General features: G+C 47.4%; 1 protein-coding gene across 4 annotated transcripts in view; it reads right to left on the reverse strand.

Moving 5' to 3' along the window:
• Positions 1–21,198, reverse strand: part of SLC41A3 (solute carrier family 41 member 3) — an 864,281-nt gene that overhangs the window by 292,281 nt on the left and 550,802 nt on the right. For all 4 annotated transcript variants that reach the window (XM_069643389.1, XM_069643390.1, XM_069643388.1 and 1 more), the window contains one exon: positions 15,191–15,270. In XM_069643389.1, coding sequence (XP_069499490.1) covers positions 15,191–15,270 — 80 coding nt within the window. The remainder of the gene's footprint in view (positions 1–15,190; positions 15,271–21,198) is intronic.

Below are 21,198 nucleotides of genomic sequence, written 5' to 3' on the forward strand. Positions count from 1 at the left end.
CGGTAGGTAGCCTGCCCAGTGCACCCAGGCCCACAGGAGGCCCTGCATTAATTTCTCCTTCGATCCTCTGCACCTTTGGGGCCCTCGTTTTTTTGCTTTTGAAGACCTCCTGCTGCTTTACAACGAACTCCAGCACAACCAGCACCTCTCAATGGGTAAGCGCTCCATTTTTGGTGTGTTTTGCGCCTGATACGGCACGCTCAGCATTTTGTGCTGTAAAATTGAAAAATACCTTGCTGGCAAAGCACTAACTACCTGGAGAGACCTCACCTGGCTCTTTTCTTCCCAAAACCCTGGTTTTCACTCTATTTCTGCCTCTCCCTCATTGGGGCCCATTGTTTCTTTCCTGCCTCCAAGATGACTGCTCATTTTCCCTTTGCCTAAGCTCCACTGGGCCTGCACTGGTCTTCCCCTCCCATTGGTTGCAGAGGTCGCCATAGACTGATAGCAGCAACCGGGTGGCGGGAGGGGGAACTAGACACTGGTTGACCGGTCGGTGGAGTAGTGGATGAGAGACTGCATTTGACACAGCTATCGGGTGTCGCATCAGGCTGCAGAGAGAAGAGCTATCGGAGCTCTAGAGGCAGACCCAGGCAGGGCGGAGCGGTGACTGGGAGGAGGGTGCTGGGCTCGAGGAGGTGGAGCGGACTCTCGAGGCGGATGCAAAGAGTGAGTGTGCTTGGGGGAGGCAGTAAGAATGGGTAAGGGGAAAGGGAAGGTTGGAAAGAAGGGAGGGGTGGAGGAGGAGGCGAAGAGGGAGAGAACGCCGACTGTGTAGTCTACACCTGTGGATGGGGGGAAAGAGGAAAGGGAAGAGCGCCATCGTAGCAGGTCTCCACGGAGAGATGGTGGAGGGGGGCTGGACTGGGGCCACTCTGGAATGGTGACTCAGGAAAAACGCATTTTGAAAGGGCTGGAAGCCTCAGAGAGCGGTGTGTCTGGGGAGGAGAAGATTCAGGGTGACAGTGTGTGGAAGGTGGCGTTGAAGCCTGATAATCGCGAGAAGACGTTTCGGGGTGAATCCATTGGAAATTGCTAGATGGGTGAAGGCGGCTGTGGGGGATGTTACTCGGGTGCTAGTGGTGGCTGGGGGCCGGTTGTTGGTGGAGGGGACGGATGCTGGTAGCAAGGCTAAGATTCTGGAGGTGCGTTGTCTGGGTAGACATGCAGTGCGAGTGTTTGATCAAAGTGGTGTGTCGTGTAAGGGGGTGCTGTATGGAGTGCCAGTGTCTGTGAATATGTGCTATATTTTTGTAATTACGTGGTTAGGGCTATTAGTGTCAATAGCTGGGAAGTAGAAGAAGGAGTTTAAAGATGATCGTATATATGTCCACTTTGAAATAGTTATTTTAATATAGGACTTAAAATTTACTTTGATGTATGTAATTGTGAAATAGTTCATTTAACTTTTCATTTTCTCGCTTTATCTAAATCTGTGACTCACATATGAGTTCGGTTATAGATGGTAATATTAATTGTTTTCGATCCCTTGCTCACTCGAGATCTATAGATTATTTCCGATCTCCGAGGCAGCAGTTCATGTGTAACCTAGCCTTACTTTAGGCTTACATGTCGGATCAATGGTAAATGAGATCCACGAGCCAGCACGGCAGTAAGTCTGATGATTATTCATTTTTCTCTCTCTTAACGTTTCTTTTTCTCAGCTTGCACCATACACGATACGCTTTACCTTCCCGTATAGAGAGGCCGTTACATTACAACATGGCCGCCATAATGACCCAACCTCACTCCCCTGTTCAGCCTATATTGGTAACCACTACAACGCATAACAACTAAGCCATTTGCTGAGTTATACGTGTTCTCGCGGCTTTTCACTCAGTTTCATAGTCTGATGATTATTTCACTCTCTTAACGTTTCTTTTTTCAGTTTGCACCATACACGACACGCTTTACCTTCCTTTATAGAGGGGCCGTTACATTACAACATGGCCGCCAGAACGACCCAACCTCACTCCCCTGTCTAGCCTATATTGGTAACCATAACAACGCACAACAACTAAGCCATTTGCGAAGTTACACGCGTCCTTGCGGCTTCTCATTCAGTTTCACGATCGTTTTTGAAGAGTAAAGGTAAGCTTTAGCATCCGTGTGCCAAATTATTCAGTTTACCAGACACATTGGTGAAGCTAACTTTTACCGTTAATTTGTTATTACAGAACGTCAGTGAAAACGCTACATATGAACGCGCGTGCACTAGATAACAAGCAGGGTGACTTTTACTCTATACGCATCCCTACACCGAAGGGAAACAAGGTCAGTTTCCCCGCAGAGTTTTCATGTATTAAGTGAATTTTTCCCTGTAGAACGATCGCCTACCATCGTTCATACTGTTTCTTTTTTCTTTTCTTTTCTTCTGACATCTACATATACGTGGTGATGACATACACATGCTGCATTTTTTCATGCAACCCGTATGTATACTCTCTTTGTTTCGATTTCTTATGGTATGAATGTATATTACTTTGGGTTGTGTTTTCGGGACATTTAACGGATAAATACTGTTGGAACGAACTGCATAATAACTGTGATTTAATATGATCATGCATCAAATGATTTAATACAACATGGTAGAATACGGCACTTTGGTAATACCGGGTCGGATTGTTGATGTTGTTTTGCTATATTTTTGTAATGATAACCCTTACCAGGCCCTGATGAAGGAAGTTGGACTTCCGAAATGCATTGGCCATTCCTAAAGGCACCTGCATTAATTTAATTTACCTACCTTTACCATTTTTTGAATTAAATAAGAATTAAAGCACATTTGATTGATTTTTTATGAGTTCGGATAACAACCCATCCCAAGTTTCAAGAAACCACTAAACAGTGGACATAGGAGTGCAGCCCGCACCGCTGGCTTCACAGCCAAGGTCTTTGAACACAGTGTATGTGAATATGTCTGAGGTGGAAGAGAAATTGGCGGATGTAGGGGTGGTGGAAGCGTGGAGGTTGGGGAGGAGAGATACACATGGGGATGTGGTGTCTACGACTGTGGCAGTGAGGTTTGCGAGGACAGAGTGTCCGGAAGTGGTGGAGTTGGGATACCAGAGGTTTCGTGTGAAAGTTTATGTAGCGATGCCTTTGAGATGTTATAAGTGTCAGCAGTTTGGACATGTGGCGAGAGTATGCAGGAATGAGAGACACTGTGGGAGGTGTGGTGGAGATCACGATATTAAGGAATGCAAGGTGGAGACCCCGGAGAAGTGTGTGAATTGTGGGGAGGGACATTCTACCACGTTTAGGGGGTATGAGAGTCACAGGGTGGCGAGAGAGGTGGTTCAGGTAAGGGCGGCAGAAGGTTTATTTTATGCAGAGGCTGTCGCAAAGGTGAAACCGGTATGGGTAGTGAGTGAGGTGAGTGGGAAAGAGCCGGTGTTGGATGAGGCTGTGGGAAGGAAGAAAGTGGTGGGTGAGGTGAAAGGCGTAGAAATGGTGGTTGTCCCGAAAACAGAGTTTATGTGCTTTATAGTGAGTGTGCTGGAGCTGGTTCAGGGGAATTTGTCTGTCAGTGTGTCAGATCTTACAAAAGGAGTGGTGGAAGAGGGGAGGAGGTTTTTGAATGTTGTGGATGGGGTGGAACAGGATGTGTTTAGGATGGTTTCTAAAGTGCGGAAGCAGAGTGGGGTGTCGGCATGAGGATTTTGCAGTGGAATGCGAGGAGTTTGTTGAGGAATGGGCAGGAGTTGAAAGCGGTGCTGTGTGGGGTATTGAATGTTGATGTGGTTTGTATTCAGGAGACGTGGTTAAGGGGTGATCTGAGGTTTGTGATTCCGGGTTTTGAGTTATTTGGTAAGGATAGGTTGGAGGGGAGAGGGGAGGGTGTGGCTTTAGCAGTTCGGAAGGGGTTGGTTGCAAGGGAGATTGTGGTGGATGGAGCAGTGGAGGCGATTGGGGCGGGGATTCGGGTGGGGGTTTCGGAAGTATTGGTGTTGAATTATTATAATCCGTGTGAGGAGGTGGAGGTGGGTATGCTGTCTGGAGTGTTAAGGGGACATGTGGGACCTTGTGTTTTGTGTGGCGATTTTAACAGTGCCAACACGTTGTGGGGTTGTGATCGGACAGATACAAATGAGGAACTGTTAGAGGACATGGCTGATGAATTGTGTCTGGTATTGCTGAACGATGTTTCGGGTACGCGGTTGGATGTGAGGACTGGGAAGTTGTCGTGTTTGGATTTGACCTGGGTGTCTGCTGCGATTCAGGTGAATGTGATTGGGAGGTGCGTGAGGATGGGGACATGGGGAGCGATCATTCTGGTATTTTGTTGACTGTGAGGGGTGAGGTAGGGATCAGGCCACGGATGTCAGGGAGTCGGTTGAATTTTAGGAAGGCTGATTGGGAGGTGTATAAGGGAGTGTGTCGGGAATTGATTGTTCCTCAGGGGGGGTGGATGAATGGAATGAGCATCTGGCGCAAGGAATGAGAGCAGCGTCTGTGGCAGCAATTCCGGAGATTGAGAAGGGGAAGGGAGGGAAGGTCGAGGTTCCTTGGTGGTCGGTGGAATGTTCGAGAGCTGTGGTGGCGCGTAAGAAGGCTAGGGCCAGGGCGGTGAGATCAGGAATGTTGGTGGATCTGGTGACATATAAGAAGGCTAAGGCGGTGATGCAGAGGGTGATTAGGGAAAGAAAGCGTGGATATTGGAGGGGCTATTGTGGGACCCTGGGGAATGATTCTGGTGTGGGTGAGGTTTGGAAACAGTTCAAGCGGATGTCCGGATTGATGAGGCCGCAGGGTGGTGTGTCTTTGTTGTTGAAAGGGGAAGAGGTGGTCAGTGAGGAAGGGGATAAGGCGAATTTGTTGGGGGAATATTTTGCAGAGGTGCACAGTTCAGGGAATTTTCCAGAAGCGGTGAGGCTAGGTATGGGTGTGGTTGAGGAAGAGATGCAGGAGTTGTTGGCGGATGTTGGGCCTTGGGAGGAGCAGTACGAGGTTCCGTTTTCTATGGTGGAGTTGGATGGGGCGATTCGGAAGGGGAAGTGGTCTAGCTCAGGGGTGGATGGGGTCATGTATGTATTTTTGGAGAAGTTGCCAGTGGAATGTAAGTTGGATGCATTAGCTTTGTTCAATGAGATGTGGAAGAATGGAGTTTTGCCGAAGTTGTGGAAGAGAGCGATTGTGGTGGCGATTTTGAAGGGTGGCAAGGTTCCTACGGAGTGTATGTCGTATAGGGCGATTGTGCTGACGGTTGTGATGTGTAAGGTAATGGAACGGATGGTGGTTGAGCGATTGGGGTTTTATTTGGAGTCGAATGGGCGTTTGAGTGATTTTCAGAGTGGGTTTAGGAGGAATCGGTCGGTGGCTGATCCGTTAGTAAGGTTGGTGACTGGGGTGGAGGAGGCGTTGTGTGATGGGGAGTTGGTGGGGGCGTTCTTTTTGGATTTAGAGAAAGCGTATGATATGGTATGGAAGAGAGGGTTGTTGATAAGATTGTTGGAGATGGGTGTGAAGGGGAGGATGTTTCGGTGGATTAAGGCGTTTTTGGCTGATAGGACCTTTCAGGTGAGAGTGAGGGGGGTGCTGTCTGAAGTTTGGAAGATGGAGAATGGGACGCCGCAGGGGAGTGTGATTAGTACAATGCTGTTTAATGTGATGCTGGATGGGTTGATTCGGGCTTTAGCAGGAATCGGGTGTCAGGTGGATTGCTTCGCAGATGATGGTGTGGTATGGGTAAGAGGGCGGAGTTTGTTGTTGGTGCAGAGTCGGCTGCAAGCTGCGATAGTGCGAATGGAGGAGTGGTGTGGGAAATGGGGCTTTTCGGTGTCTGTGAATAAAAGTGTGAGTATGGTCTTCTCGAGGAGAAGGGTGCAGCAGGAGTTGGACTTGGTTTTGAAAGGGGTGAGGTAAAGAGCGTAGAAGAGTTTCGGTACTTGGGGGTGATTTCGGATAGGAAGTTGAACTGGAATGTGCAGGTGGATGGTGTGGTGGATAAGTGTAAACGTAGGTTGAATTTGTTGCGGGCGGTGTCTGGGAAAGAGTGGGGTGAGCAGCAGAAGTGTTTACAAATGTTGTATAAGGGGTTGATTTTGAGTGGGATGGATTTTGGATGTCAGGTGGCAGTGGGTTTCACAGTGAGTCAGAAGTTGCGGTTTGATAGGGTGCAGGCGAGGGCATTGAGGGTGTGTTCGGGTGTGATGAGGGCCTCTCCACTGAATTCAGTGCAGGTGCTTGTGGGGGAGATGCCGTTGGGGATGAGGAAGGATGTGTTAAATATGAGGTGGTGGGTGAAGTGTAGTGCGAAGAGTGTGGCTCATCCGGTGTGTGAATGTTTGAAGTATAATTGGAGGTTTGACGAATATAGGGACCGGTGGAGGAGGAAGGGGGGCACTTTGGGGTTTCATATGTGGGAGAAGGGGGTGAAGTGGGGTGTAGGCAAGTTGTTGGCTGTGACGGGTACGGATTTGGTGAGATGGCCGATGTGGATGATGGGGTCTCCGAAGGTGTTTTTAGAGTTGGCGAGTGTGGTGTCGAAGAAGCAGGGTTTGCGGGGTGAGATCAAGGCTTTGGGTCAGGCGTATGTGGCGGGGAAGGAAGGATGTAAGGTGTTCACGGATGGTTCGAAAGATCCTGTGTCTGGGAGAGTGGGTATGGCATATTATTTGGAAAGCACTGGGGAGTATAAAGTGGGGGCATCTGACAAATGATGTGTCTATTTGTACGGCTGAGTTGGTGGCGATTGCATTGGCAATTGATAGGGTGTGCGAGTTGGGGTATGAGAAGGTGGTGGTGTTCTCGGATTCATTAAGTGGGTTGCAAGCAATTGTGGCAGGGGATGGTGATAGGAAGGATGTGATTTTGGACATCAGGAGGAAGATTGATCGGTGTGTGCGTGGGGGAATGGATTTGGAGTTGGCGTGAGTCCCCAGTCACAGTGGCGTTTTGGGTAATGAGTTGGTGGATCTGGCGGCGGGTGAAGGTATGAGGAGGGGAACGGTTGATGTGAGGTTGCCTTTGAGTGTGGATGAGGTGAAGGCTGTGGCGGTGAGATGGGTCATAGATGAGTGGCAGGAGAGGTGGGTGAGTGGGGTGAAGGGCAGGTGGATGTTTGGTGTCCGTGGGAAAGTGTCGGTGAAGGTGGACGCGGGAAGTCTGGAATGGGGGAGGGGGAAGGAGGTGATGCTGAATCGGTTGAGGATAGGGCATGTGGGGCGGAATGACTGTCTGCATCGAGTGGGGAAGCGTGAGTCGAGGGACTGTGCAGTGTGTGGGGTGCCTGAGACTGTGGGACATTTTTTGCTTAGGTGTGAGAGACATGTTGTGGAGAGAGAATTGATGAGGGTTCGGTTGTCTGCGCTGGGTGTGGCTGAGATGAGTGGGAAGGCTTTGCTGGAAGGTGACGGGGTGAGAGGCAGGAGGAGGAGCAGTGTGTTGTTGGATTTTGTGAGACAGATGGGGAGGTGGGAGGAGTTGTGAGTTTATGTTGGCTATGTGTTGATTGGTGGGTTGGTGCACATCTATTGGATGGGGAAGCACCTGCGTGGGTCCGCCCACGCATTCAGTAATTTAGAAGAAGAAGAAGAAGGGTGGTGGGAGCCTGCCCAGAGCACCAAGGCCCACACAAAGGCTCCTGCCAGCTTCCCTGTCTGCTTTACAGGCTGCAACATGATATTTCTGCCACAGCCAAACCCTCCCTGAGGCTGTTACCCCTGGACTATTGAACTACCATGACTCTTACAACACATTGTGCCGCGGTTAGTCCCTCCTTTCTGACTTCCTTTGTACTACCTACTCTGCTGGTACTCCTTCAGCTCTCCTTGTTATGTTCTCAAATTGTAGTCGTGTCTGTACTCACCCTTACCATCTGACTCCCACTTGACTCCTTAACTACAGGACCTTCATCTATCCTGAAAGTCAAACTTGGGTGTATTTTTGCATCTATCCTGAAAGTCAAACTTGGGTGTATTTTTGCATTTGACTTGAAAGTCAAACCTGTGTGTATTTTTACATTTAACTTGAAAGTCAAACGTGGGTGTATTTTTGCATTTAACTTGAAAGTCAAACTTGGGTGTATCTTGCATTTAACTTGAAAGTCAAACTTGGGTGTATTTTGCATTTAACTTGAAAGTCAAATTTGGGTGTATCTTGCATTTAACTTGAAAGTAAAACTTGGGTGTATTTTTGTATTTAACTTAAAAGTCAAACTTGGGTATATCTTGCATTTAACTTTGCCCATTGACTGTAATCCTCCTAGCCCAGTGACTGTTCCATACCGCTGCACTTGCTTACCCCTCCGCCTGCCTCCTCTCTTCATACTCATCTATTCCAACTGCTTCTCTATCAACTATCCTTCCCTTCTCACTAAGTCTGGAAAGAAGTTTAAAAAGGATATCTTGGCCTCCAACCCTGGTCTCCCTATTGCTGATACCAGCGCCTCTTCCAGACAGACCCTCACCGACATCCTCTTTGTTGTTCCTTCGCCGGATCTATAGACCCCCCATATGATCCCTGTGCTCTGTCCTGCCTCCTCCTCTCCCATAAATGGTGGCACTCGATGGGAAGTCCTCATGGCTTCTTTTGACTCCGCCAGAGTCATCCTTAACGTCAACCTAAAAGGCAGTGTCATGGTCCAAGATCCCCAGGCCAATCTCCTCTTCTTCGATAGGCGTTTCCCTCGCCTCATCAACTTCCTTTCTTCTCCGGCTGTCCCCTCCTCTAATTCCTTGGCTACCTTGCCCACTCTTCCCTCCTCTGCCCATCTTCTGGCTACCTCCACAACTCCGCAGGGCGTACCTCTGATTTGTACCCCTCCCCGGAAGGTCTTTAAGGCCGGCAACCTTCTTCATCTTGCCACTCTTAACTCTCGCTCTGCTGTCAAACACTCCTCTGACATCTGCCATCTCCTTGAAGAACTTGACCTTGACGTTCTTGGTCTTACGGAGACATGGTTCACGGCCAGCTCTATCACGAGCTTTGACACTCTCCTCCCTGTTGGTTACAAGATCCTCTCCGCACCCAGAGCCACTCGCCCTGGAGGGGGTGTAGCCTTCATATTTCCTGAGTGGATTCCTGCCACTATAATTCCCTCTCAGATCTACTCCTCTTTCGAATGCCTCATCTGCAGGCTCTCAATATCTCCTAGCCACTCTCTTACAGTTGGCACCCTCTACCGGCCCCCTGAACAAATCACCTCTTTTCTCTCTGAGTGGGCTGACTTCTCCTCCTCTCGCCTGGCCTCAACCACTCAACTCCTCCTCCTTCGTGACCTCAACATTCACCTTGATTCTTCCTGTCCCTCAACTTTGCTCTTTTGCAACCTCTGCGATTACCTCTCCCTCTCTATCCTCCCCTCTGGCCCAACGCACTCTGCAGGGCACACAATTGATGTCTTGATATCCTCTAGCCTCCCCCTATCTATCCTCTCTCCACTCCACTCTCCTGGAGTTGACCACTACCTCCTCTCCTCTCATCTCTCTCTCTCTTCCCCCCCAAGCCAAGACTACCCCAACACTGCCACCTACCTTCCTGGACATCCGGCCCATGAAGCGTGTGTCAGTCAAGGCTTTTGCTTCCACCTTCTCCCCACCCCCTCTTCCTCTGGCTGACTCACACCCTTGATGTTCTTGATGTTCTTGCCCCTGTCATGAGGATCCATGAAGTCCAAAGCCAAGTGCAATTCCTGGTATGACTCCGACCTAGCTACACTTAAAAGTAGGTGTAGGGCGGCTGAGAGAAAATGGAGGGATTCCTGCTCATCCTCTGACAAACTGGCCTGTCGCATACTCCAAAGGCAATACCGTCTCTCTGTCCGTACCAAACAGAGAGTCCACATTGAAACCTGTGTCTCTGCAGCCTCTAACAGCTCGGCCGAACTCTTTAAAATTTGAAAGGAGCTGGCCAACCCTGCTGCAGTCTCTACCCCTCCCCTTGCCACTCAGGCTCTTTGCAATGCCCTGACCTCACACTTTATCTCAGAAACCCAGGACATCCTGTCCACACTCTCCTCTACTCCCTCTCCTCTCCCCTCTCCGTCGGTACTCACTGACCCTCCGCCAGCCACGCCCCCACCCTCCTTCTCTTCCTTTCCTCTCTTCTCTCCTGATGAGGTTGCTAGACAAGTCTGATCTATGAAAGCTTAGTCAAAACAGGTTCATCCCTGTTCCTCTAAAACTCTCAAGGACCACATTGATACACTCGCTCTGGCCCTTGCTGACATCTGCAACCACTCCATTGCCTCAGGATCCTTCCCCTCCCATCTTAAAAACTCCCTTGTGCATCCTCTCCTCAAGAAACCCACAGCGGATACCTCTTGTCCGGTCACTATCGCCCAATTTCCATTACCCCCTTCTTGGGCAAACTCCTTCAAAAGCTGGCCATCTCTCAGCTAAACCTTCATTCTGATTCTGTTGGCTGTCTCCATGACCATCAGTCTGGCTTCAGATCCGGCAGAAGCACGGAAACTGCTCTCCTGAACATCCGTGAAGATCTGCTTTCCAACCTTGACTCTAGCATTCCCTCTGTTCTCATCCTACTTGATCTCTCATCTGCCTTCGACACGGTCAAACATACCATCCTGCTCAACCGTCTCCGGGATAACTTGGGCATCACTTGATCAGGCTCTGGTCTGGCTGACTTCTTTCCTCTCTGATCGACCCTCCCAGGTCCAACTTGGGTCCTTCCTATCATCTATCTTCCTCTCCAGCTGTGGTGTTCCCCAGGGGTCTAACGTCTCGCCCTTTCTTTTCAACCAATATATGGCAACTCTCTCCCGCTGTATTGCCATTTTCTGCTCAAACTTCCAGTGCTACGCAGACGACGCTCAACTCACTCAACTCATTTTCAGGCTGCCCTCGGCCACCTCCTCCACCTCTCTCATCACTGATTGCCTAACTGCCATTCAAGATTGGTGTGCTGCCAAAGATCTTTGTCTTAATGCCAGCAAGACGGAGATCCTCCTCATTGGCACACCATCACTCTCTGGCCGGCCTCCCTTGGCCCTCCTCCTATCCCCACCTGTGGGGCCAAGAACCTTGGTGTCACCTTTGATTCCACACTCTCCTTCTCCGCCCACATCGCTGATGTATCAAAAAAGTCAAACTTCCTACTGCACCTCTTCAGAGGTATTCTTCCTTTCCTCTCATTCCCCCAGAAGCTCACTGTCTCCCAAGCTCTGGTTCTCCCTAAGTTGGACTATTGCAACAGCCTCTTTCTTAATCTACCTGCCTCTACTCTCCACCCTTTACAACTTATCCAGAACAGGACTGCGAGACTTGTCCTTGGCCTCAAGCCCTGGGATCGTATCTCTCCAGCTCTGAAATCTCTCCATTGGCTCCCAGTGGATGTAAAGATTACATTAAAAACCCTCTGCATTGTCCACAAGGCTTTCTGGGGCCTGGGTCCAACATACCTTCAGCTATCCCTCTACAAATACCTCCCATCTCGAGCACTCCTCTCCTCTACCTCTAACTCCCCCAGGGTCAGTCGTTTCTCAAAGAAACAAGCTGGGGGTAGATCTCTGTCTTCGGCTAGGGCCTCCCTCTGGAACAGCCTCCCTGCAACTCTAAAACTTCAGGGGAACCATCTCTGGATCCGGAAGCACCTCAAAACCTTCCTCTTTGCTTCTGCCTTCTCCTCTCCCCTCCCCTGTTGATTATACTCCCCCTCGGCACCATGCACCTGGCCACCCTCTGTCCTCTGGGCCCAGGTACCTGTTCATCTTGCCACCCTCACGCACTGCCTCCGGGCCACCCCTTGCACTGGGGTCTGTATCTGTAGCCATTCAGCCCTCCCCTTTTCTTCCTGCACTTTCAGACCTACCCGGCCTGCTGCCATAAGCCCAGCACTTGCCACTTGCTGGCTGCACTCCCATTGTTTGTTGCCTTTTTATTTATTATTTTATTATTATTTTTGTTTTTTCCTTTCTCACTCTGCACTCTCCTTTTGTTCCCCCTTCCATGCACTTATGCCCCTTCCCCCTCTACCCTGCACTTGTGCGTTCTCAATGTCACTGGGCCTAGTAAGATTGTTGTTTTTGTTCTCCCCTGTTCCCCTTCCCTTGCCTTGTTGCCCTCTGAAACACTTGTGTATGAGCACGATAGAAATAAAATATCAATATCAATATCCATATCAATATCAATTCAAGCAATCAACCCTTTATCAAAGACACATTTATCAACTATAAAGATCTATGATCATTATGTTCCCAACATGCTCTGTGATTTGCTGCAAATGAGCCAGGAATCCTCATTGGTGCCATTTGTCCCAATCCCCTTTCTCATAGAGGTATTTCGAAAGAGTACAATAGAAGTGTACCAGACTGTCCATCCTGGAATATATATGGTTGTTCTAGGTTTTGATACTGTGCTTTGCTCAATATGACAGGTTTAGTGTTGTTATTATAACTACATTATATACTGGAAATAATTATTCTAAAGGAAAATTGTAACATTTTAAAAAGAGACAGTTTACAATATCAGAACAATTAAATAATTTCCTTATACAATAGCATCTTTTGCTTAGAAAACACACCATTTTCTCTCTCAGAATGTGCTTCCTTCTTAGAAAGGATCATACTCAAATTAAAACTGCTGATCTGTTTCTACAGCGAGCACCAATGCATTGCTTAATTTTGCCTGATGGCCACATATTACTTGGTAGTGCAGCTGAACCTGTGCATTTGTTACATTATGTACAAACACTAATGTTTAACAATAGGATAACAAATAATTGTCGATTCTGCCACCTGGTCCTCTGGTTCCTTACAAGGCCTGTCAGAATATCAGCAATGCCACCCGCAGTGCCTATACATGTCCCCCTCAACTCCCCTGTGTGCAAAATGCACCCTTAATGTGATGGCAAATACCAAGTCCTCTATCACTTCTGCTCCCATTCTACTTTTAACCAAAAAAGACCACAGCACCTTCAGATATCAGTGTTTGTCTAGTGTCAGTTGCTAGCAGTGGTTGAGGTAACTCTAGAAAATGTGCAGCTGACAACTGCACTCTCGCCCATAGAGAGGGAGAGACATAAAGTGAGATGGAGCAAGAGAAAGAGAGCAGGGACGTAGAGACAGATTGACAGAGAGAGAGAGACAGGACTAGACTGTCATATGATACACCGGCCATAGCTAGTTTATATTTCTGGTAAAGCATATGCTCATGTGATAACAAGAGTTCCAGGTTTAGGATACTAGTTGGACGAGCTAGATGAGATGGTTCTCGTGGTCTGCTTGTAATGTGTTCCAAATCTAGGTGAGCCCAGCAGCTAGTAGAAGTAATTATAGTAGCTGGGGAGTGACAGGCAGATCATGATGTAATTCCAAATAATGGCAATGGCAGTATGTGTACCTTACATGGGATGGTCTTCTGCATAAGTACATTTGGATGTGGATGAGCAGAATTGAAAGGAATGTTGGAGTCGAGAAGTTGTGGCCGCTGGGACAAGCATAGCTATTTGGGAGGCAAAAGCAATATGGATTTGAGTGACCTTATCAATGAACAAGTTGTTGAATTTCTAGCAGTGTTCCTCTAACAAGGGACAGAGGTTGGAAGGTTTTCGAAAATTCTAGATTGTTTAGCATATAGTAGGTGGTTTGTTGATGGTGTTCTACAGTCTACATGTACAGTACTTTTTCTTGGGTGCAGAAATCGATTTATGGGAGGTGGCTCATGACTGTTGAAATTAAGTTTGGTCTGATTCTGTGTTTGGTTTAAACTAGACTGTCTGCAGGTGGCAGGGGTACCAGATGCGGTTGGAGACTCAATCATGGGCTCCATCGACTATTGCAATGGTATTTATTTAGGACTGCCTGCGGTCCTGCTTCAGCGACTGCAGATTTTACAGAATGCGGCAGCTCGATTGGCTCTTGGAACCTCAATGTTTTCCCATTTGGTAGACATGCTTCACCAGTAGCTCTGGCTATTGGCAGCCATATCAAATTGAAAATTGTATGCCTGGTGCACCGTGCCATTCATGATTCTGGCGCATAATACCTTTGCTCTAAACTTGTTCTATATAAGCTGGCTCGCGAATCCTGCTAAAAATTCAAACTACTGGCTGGGCGAGGGCGAAAGGACGATCTTATTCTGTCCTTGCCCGCGCTATGTGGAATTCTGTGCTGATTATTAGAGATACTGCTGATTATCTGCAGTTTCGAGGGAACCAGAAAACACTCCTTTTCCGAAGTTAAGCTGAATAATTCACCCTCTCCTGTCATTGGCTGTTAGCGCCTTGATGCCTCTGGGCCACGTTCACGCTCTATAAATATATATATATACAATAAAATGTGACTGAGAGGATCAAGAGGATTTGATCTACTTTGAGAGGATTTCTTGTGAGTGTGGTGTAGACGAAGTCATAAGCCACTAGAGATGAGTAGCCAGACGATAGGGTCTTGGAATAACATTATTCAGTTCGTTGGGCTGTGTTTTCTCAGAATTTCCGCAATGGTTCAAGGAAATCCCTGTACACGTTTACAGACAGATCATGCCCAGATCTCTCTGATATATGTATGTTAGATTAACAGGTATATCCGAGCATTTTGCAGCTCCCCAAATAGTCCATGCAATTTGGAAACATTTGTTTTGGGAGGCAATTTAAGAGTCTACTACATATATAGAGATTGAATGCAACAACAGACGCAATTGTGTTGCAGCACAATTGTAGGATGAGCCTGTCAAAATATTCTGTGGGGAGAAAATTTGGAATTAGAACAATCTAATTCAACACACACATATTTTCGCTACTTGTATACCTCAGGCATTACACCATCAAACACTTGCTTTGAGGAACAGTGAGTGTGGCATGCTAATTTCAAAATAAAATGCACATTGAAGAATGTGATCACAGTGATTAAAGCAACACCGCCAAAATCCCTACCTCCCCAAAACGAATCGAGGCCTTAGACGAGAAAACACAATTATATTTCTGAAATATACATTTTCCTAATACAACAAAATAGCATTAATTCAGGGCCTACCAGGGAAATACACATTTTATCAGGCATTAAATCTGAAAAGCATACATAAGCTATGACAGATAAGAAGTGTAAAGTTTGTCTTGATGTACACATTTTAACCTTAACACCACCAGCGCTGTGGAATTACAGGGAGATGAAGGGTGGCTTTGAAAGCCTTAAACATTTATAATGTCATCTTGCAATTTTAGTAATTTGGTCCATGGCTTTTTGGAAATATAGCATGCAAGAAAAAGTAAAATGAAGAGCTAGATAACCTACCATTGATGACTGGTGTGAACACTGCCATCCCTTCAAAGTTAGGATCAGTTACAGTTTTGTCCAAAATAAGCCCACCAATGCTATGAAAGAAAAACAGTTACAAAGATTTGAGTTCAATAAAAGTTACTGTTCATATTAGACATTCTAGTAAACAACGTGCTTAAAATGTGTAATATCTGTTTATTGCTTCAGTCGCAACACTGCAAAAAACTAACAGAAAGACCAGAAAGAAGTTAGAATAACTCATATGGTGTTGGTTATTTTAAGTAAAATTTGCAAATGAAGCAGTGAGTGATTGATAGTGAAAAAGTTATTAAACACGAAAACAGTAGCCTCTCCTGTTAAAAAGCTTGATCTACTAATTTGGTGCAAAGTAGGGTGCTTAAGGGTGAAGAAAAGTTGGTCTATTTACCAAAGTGAAGGCAGAATATTGGGCTCATTACGAGTACGGCGGCGCAGGACAAAATGGTGGTAATTCACTGCATTGCCACAGCATTACCGCCCCGCTGTGCTACAACTTTGATGGTAAGGTGGAGGACTTTCCTGCAGCAAAATGCTGGATTTAAATTCTCCACCTTACTGCCAAAATAAAGGCAAAATCGGCAGAATTAATGCTGGCGTGTAATTCCGTCAAAATCCCCATCGAGTCCTATGGACTCCAAAAAAATTGGGATTTACACCACCTAGCACCACTTGTAATCCTGTGGAAAATATGCAGGACCAAGTGGTGGTAACAGTAATTTCGTTTGGCGGCATTTGGGTCAATTTACCACTGAATTACTGACAAACTTGTAATGAGGTCTGTGTGGGAACGAGGGGCCAATGGGCCCCTCTATACCATCACTTCTCAGTACAAAACTTGGACCAGGTGCCTCTAGTGGTGGGTACGCCCCTCGCCCTTATGCGATACTAACCTTTGGTTATATTCGCATAGATGGGACCACCGAGCACGACACAGGGCATCCATTTTTTGTACCCCCTTTCGACTCCATCTTGGTAGCCAGGCCTCACTGCAATAGTACAAAACGCATCTCTCCCTTTTGCCCGCCACTGTAGCTCGGAGCAAATGGCCCCCACCCTCGTCCCCACTGCAACTGGAAAACTCCGCAGCTCCATTCTCACGCTGAGGCCGGAGCTGCTTGCAACAAATAATAAATGTAACACATCCCTTTTCCTCTGAGATCACTGTCCCGCATGTGAACCAACATGAGCCAAGCACATAGCTCGTTCATCTCCACAAAAGTGTCCTTGCCCTCTTACCCTCACCAGTTGAAACTTATTGCCATTCTAACCCTGTGTCCTTGCGAGGCATCCCTTTCATGTGCCAGACTGCCAACCATACTATGAAACCCACCCAGCAGACCCCCAACTAACATTAGACCCCTGTGCAGTATATCGTGCCCAATACTAACAAGTGCCACATACCTGAGATTCTTGTGAGACTAACCCTATAGTTCAATGACAGTATTATAGTGGTCAAGGGCCTTAAACCTGTGACCTGTATAACCCAAATGTGCAAATGGTATAAACCCTTGAGTGATTTGTATAACGACATGATACGCTACTAAGAGTCTTTTGATCAGCCATTATTTAGTGCATGCATTACTCAGAATGTATTTTCTTAGCTTAGATAGTGACCACCGTGTTCACAGCGACCTGACCTTCACCCATCCGGAGCACAAATGTCTGACGTCAATCCTCCCGCCAACCAAGCAACCAACATGGAGGAAGAGATGACGTCCACACCTAAGTTGCCACCACGGCTGACCAATCCTGGTCCCAACATAGCATCATATGTTAAAAATGTAGATGTACTATATAAATGTGTTGTAACCTTGATGTGGTCAGAGCGCTCTCAGAGATCTAGATAAACTTTTCATTGAACTCTCGCAGCCTGCTCTTTTGTGCCTTATTCCCTGCCAAGGGAGTGTCTGTTTTATTAATTTCACACGTGTGAGTCAGGGTGGGCACAAATATTTGGTGACCCCCTGCGACGTGATCGGAGAGGTGCCTCGAGGCCGGCGCCGAGCGGTGAGATCCGGGACGCCCCCCAGCGAAACCATTGCCTCCGCGGCCGACCAGCCTGTGCGCACTATGAAGAAGGGTCAAGGGTTCCCGGTTGACGAATACTCGACTGAAAAGCTGCTCGCCGAGGCGGGCCATGGCTTGGTTGGTGTGCGAGCCTGACTGGGGTCGGACTGCGAGCACCGACCCTCGGGTCACCTGACTGAACACGTGAGTGCCGGTTGCGAAGGTTATGAAGGAAAGGTAAGGGGGAGATAGGGGGGACAGGTGGTAACGGGTAGTAGGGAAGAGTAGGACCTGTGTGAGTGATGATGAAGCTTTTCTGATCTATCCTTTATATGGCCATTAGGTTTTGGTAAGAAGTGAAGAGAAAAAGAGAAGTGGTATCCTAGCCCGAACGGGATAAAAGGCTGCGCCGCATAGCATTGTCTCGTCCAGTGCAGAATAAATAAGTGAAGTTACAGAGAAAATAGTAGGAGTCTCGTATATTGAGTAGACTCGGAGTAGTTATTTAGAAGATTCTTTTTCTGGGTACGAAAGGATTCTTGGAAAAGAGTAAGAGGGTATAAGAGGTGGGGAGTGAATGAGAAGAGTAGGCGAAACGGGAAAGGGGTGGAAAAAAGAGCAACGGGGAGAAAACTTGCACAGGTAGTGCATGTGCATGAGAAGTGTTATATGTGCTTTTGTGTTCTGTCCATTTTTTGTCAAGGATATCCAAGTACTGTGATTAATTTGTGGTTAAAGTGGCAAAATATGCAACAGTGAACTGTTGAATTTGACCATGCAATAACTAAAAGGTTAAGGTTGAAACGGGGGTTGAATATATATATATATATATCTTGATACATATATGTGCATACAAATTACAAGTAATTGATAAGACTCGTGGTATATTATCCAACTGGTGAAGAAGTGATTAAGGGGAAAGGGAGGTTGAAAGGTAAGTACAGACAAATGGAGGAAAGGAAACACATCTTCATGGGGGGAATAACACCACTAGCATATATTTGTCAGCACCTTCCGTTATACAGTGAGAAAATACAAAAATACCACGATCAATGGTTGACGGAGATAAAACGGGACAGAGTGACGCCAATCTGGCCAGAGGGTGGGTTATTCGACAAGGGAGTATTGGATCTAGTATCTACACACTTGTTAGCAAGCTATAAGGGGAAACAACTGCAAAACAGAAGGGAAGTACTAGACCTATGGCGAATGTTTGAAGAAGTTACGGCAGCAGAGGTAAATAAAGAGAAAGTGAATGAAACACAGAAAACACAGGAAGAGGTAAGCGGAACGCCAAAGGGCGAGTGCACAACCACTACAGCTGAAGGCGATACAACTAAAATATATCCTCTAATGTCCAGACCAGCAGTAGGATATAGTGAGCCCCTGTACATACCAGCATGTCCAACTCCTACACCTACAACAGGAGCAGTTGCCACAGCACCACCCCCCTATGATAAAGGAGGTTTGTATAGTCCAACAAGCGCACCCTCCGTGAATTTAGCACATATCACTGGAGAATTAGACCGCCAGCTAGCGCATGCACAGATGGAGATAACGAAGCTACAAGCGTTGTGCGACAGGAGCCAAATGCTGCCAGGGGGAGGAGAGGTGCCACCATTATCCATAGCGGATCTAACACCAACATTGAGCATAGCAGGGGAAGTGGCGCAAGCGATCTCAGAGCCAGCACGGTCAGTATCATCACAAGGAACACGCATACCACAAGGGCAAGAGAAAGAGTGACGGTCGGTGGAATTCCTGTTCCATCTAAATGACAAACCCGTGAGGATTATATGCCCACCAACCCCAGACAGTGAGAGAGAAGAAGGATGTGAAGGGAACAATGAGCAAGAATCAGAACTAGAAGAGGTGTGGAGTGACTTAGACGAATATGAAGAGGCAGCTGCCGAGACCGGGTCCCCACTGCCAAACCGCCGGTACCCAGACACACCATCGCCACCACTATAGCAGGGTAGGCTAAGACAGCGAGGGGGAAATATGATGGTAAGTAAAACAAAGAAAGGTGCGGTAAGTAAGGTAGGGAAGAAACACAAGTTACAAATGCCATTGATACATAAAGGAGCAGGTAGGCCACATTACATTCCGTGGGCTCAAATGGATAATAACAACTTGCTAAAGGTCCTCCCCCACTGTCGGGAGGGGTTGGGAAATGGATACACGCCTTTGAGAAAAACACAGCAGGAGTGCCGCTATCGATAGGGGATGTGAAGAGCTTATTAGTGTCAGCAATTGGTGATCAAGCAGCTGCAGTGTGGGAAAAGGCTGGATTCCCCGGAGTAACGATGAGTTGTGACCGCCACGATGGATCGGCATTCAATAATGTTCAAGCACAGGTATGGGATGCATTGAGGCGCACGTTTCCAGATATACCAGATTTACATTTGGTGATGCAGTGCACAATGGAGGAGAACGAGGATCCTACGCAATTCATACTATGGGTGCAGGATTTATGGAGAAGCAAAACTGGCACGGCGTGGAACCAGTCCACCGCCTTGTTTTATTTTATCATCAAGAAGGGGCTCCCGAAGGAGGTGCAGAAGGCCTTGGACAAAATAGCTGGGATAGAAGCCAAGGGCTGGCCTGAAATACAGAGTATAATTGTGCACTACTGCAGGAGGATCAAAGATAGAGAAAAGGAGATAGCACAAAAAAGGCTGGCAGACGAGGCAAAGCTGGTACAGAACAAATTAGTGAAGATCGCCGCCGTCAACGCCAGCGCAACCACAGACCGAGAAAACGAGGGGGACGAAGGAGCGATAAACAGACCAGCAACAATAGAAGCACTGCGGGCCGCAGGAGGACAAGGACAGTGGAACAGAGAAGAGCAATACGGTGGGCAACAGTGGCAAGAAAGACCAGCAAGAGCAAGAGATGGGTACCATGGCCAGAGAGGGGGGTTTGGAGGTATGGGAAATAGGGGATTTGGCGGCCAAAGAATGAGAGGCGGACCACAAGGGTCATGTTGGAACTGTGGGAGATGGGGACACTATTCTAGTAATTGTAGAATGCGGCATTCAGGGTATTTCCAGGGGCAACAGCCCATGGAGAACAAACAAGGTTGGGGATGTCCACACCCAGGTAGCCCCTACGGACTACCGATGGGAAGTGGGAGACAGCAAGACTACTGCTATAATGAACCCCAGGTACAGCAAGGACAGCAACCACCACCACAACCAATGGCAAGACAAAATGCAGTGGGAAGCGCAACCAATAATTGTTATGCAACATCTGCAAATGGTGCGCCCAACCGTACCGAGGCATGACCGTGAATGGGGACAATGTCTTCTCAGTGCCAGGGCAAGAAAGACATTCAGATTAGGACAGCCCACAGGGAACAGTTGCGTGTCCAGTCCTATCCACCACCCTATGTGCAGAAGAGGAACCACTAGTGGGGGCAGAGATACGAAATAAGCAGTTTATCTTTATGGTAGACTCTGGAGCAGAGAAATCATGTCTTATGTAAGGGCAGTTTCCGCTCTCAGGCAGGAATTTAGAGACGCAGGGGTTCTCTGGGGCTATTTTAAAAGTTCCTTACACTAAAGATCTTGATATAACGGTGGGGGGAAAAACAGTGCGCGCACCCTTACTGTACCACGAAGACGCGCCAATAAACCTGCTGGGTAGAGATTTGTTGAGCAAATTGAATATGACGATCTCGTTTACAGAACGAGGAATAGTGTGTTCAACACCAGGAGTATGCCCAGTACGAGCAATGTTGATGATCAGCACAGTGATGAATGAAGTTGTGGTGCGAGGGGTACCCATTGATATAACCATGTTCATATATGGTATCAAGGTGTTAGCACGAGTGGTGCCACAGATAACGAGAAAAGAATGGAGAACCCCATCAGAATTCATATTCCGTCCAATTGCACACACAGACATTGTACCAGGCACGATAATGTCCATAGACATTGAGGCAGTTCAAGTATCCAGCAAACGTATTGTGGTCA

Source organism: Ambystoma mexicanum, chromosome 2p (assembly GCF_040938575.1).
Source record: "Ambystoma mexicanum isolate Mex_15411 chromosome 2p, UKY_AmexF1_1, whole genome shotgun sequence".
In the NCBI taxonomy this organism is placed as follows: domain Eukaryota; kingdom Metazoa; phylum Chordata; class Amphibia; order Caudata; family Ambystomatidae; genus Ambystoma; species Ambystoma mexicanum.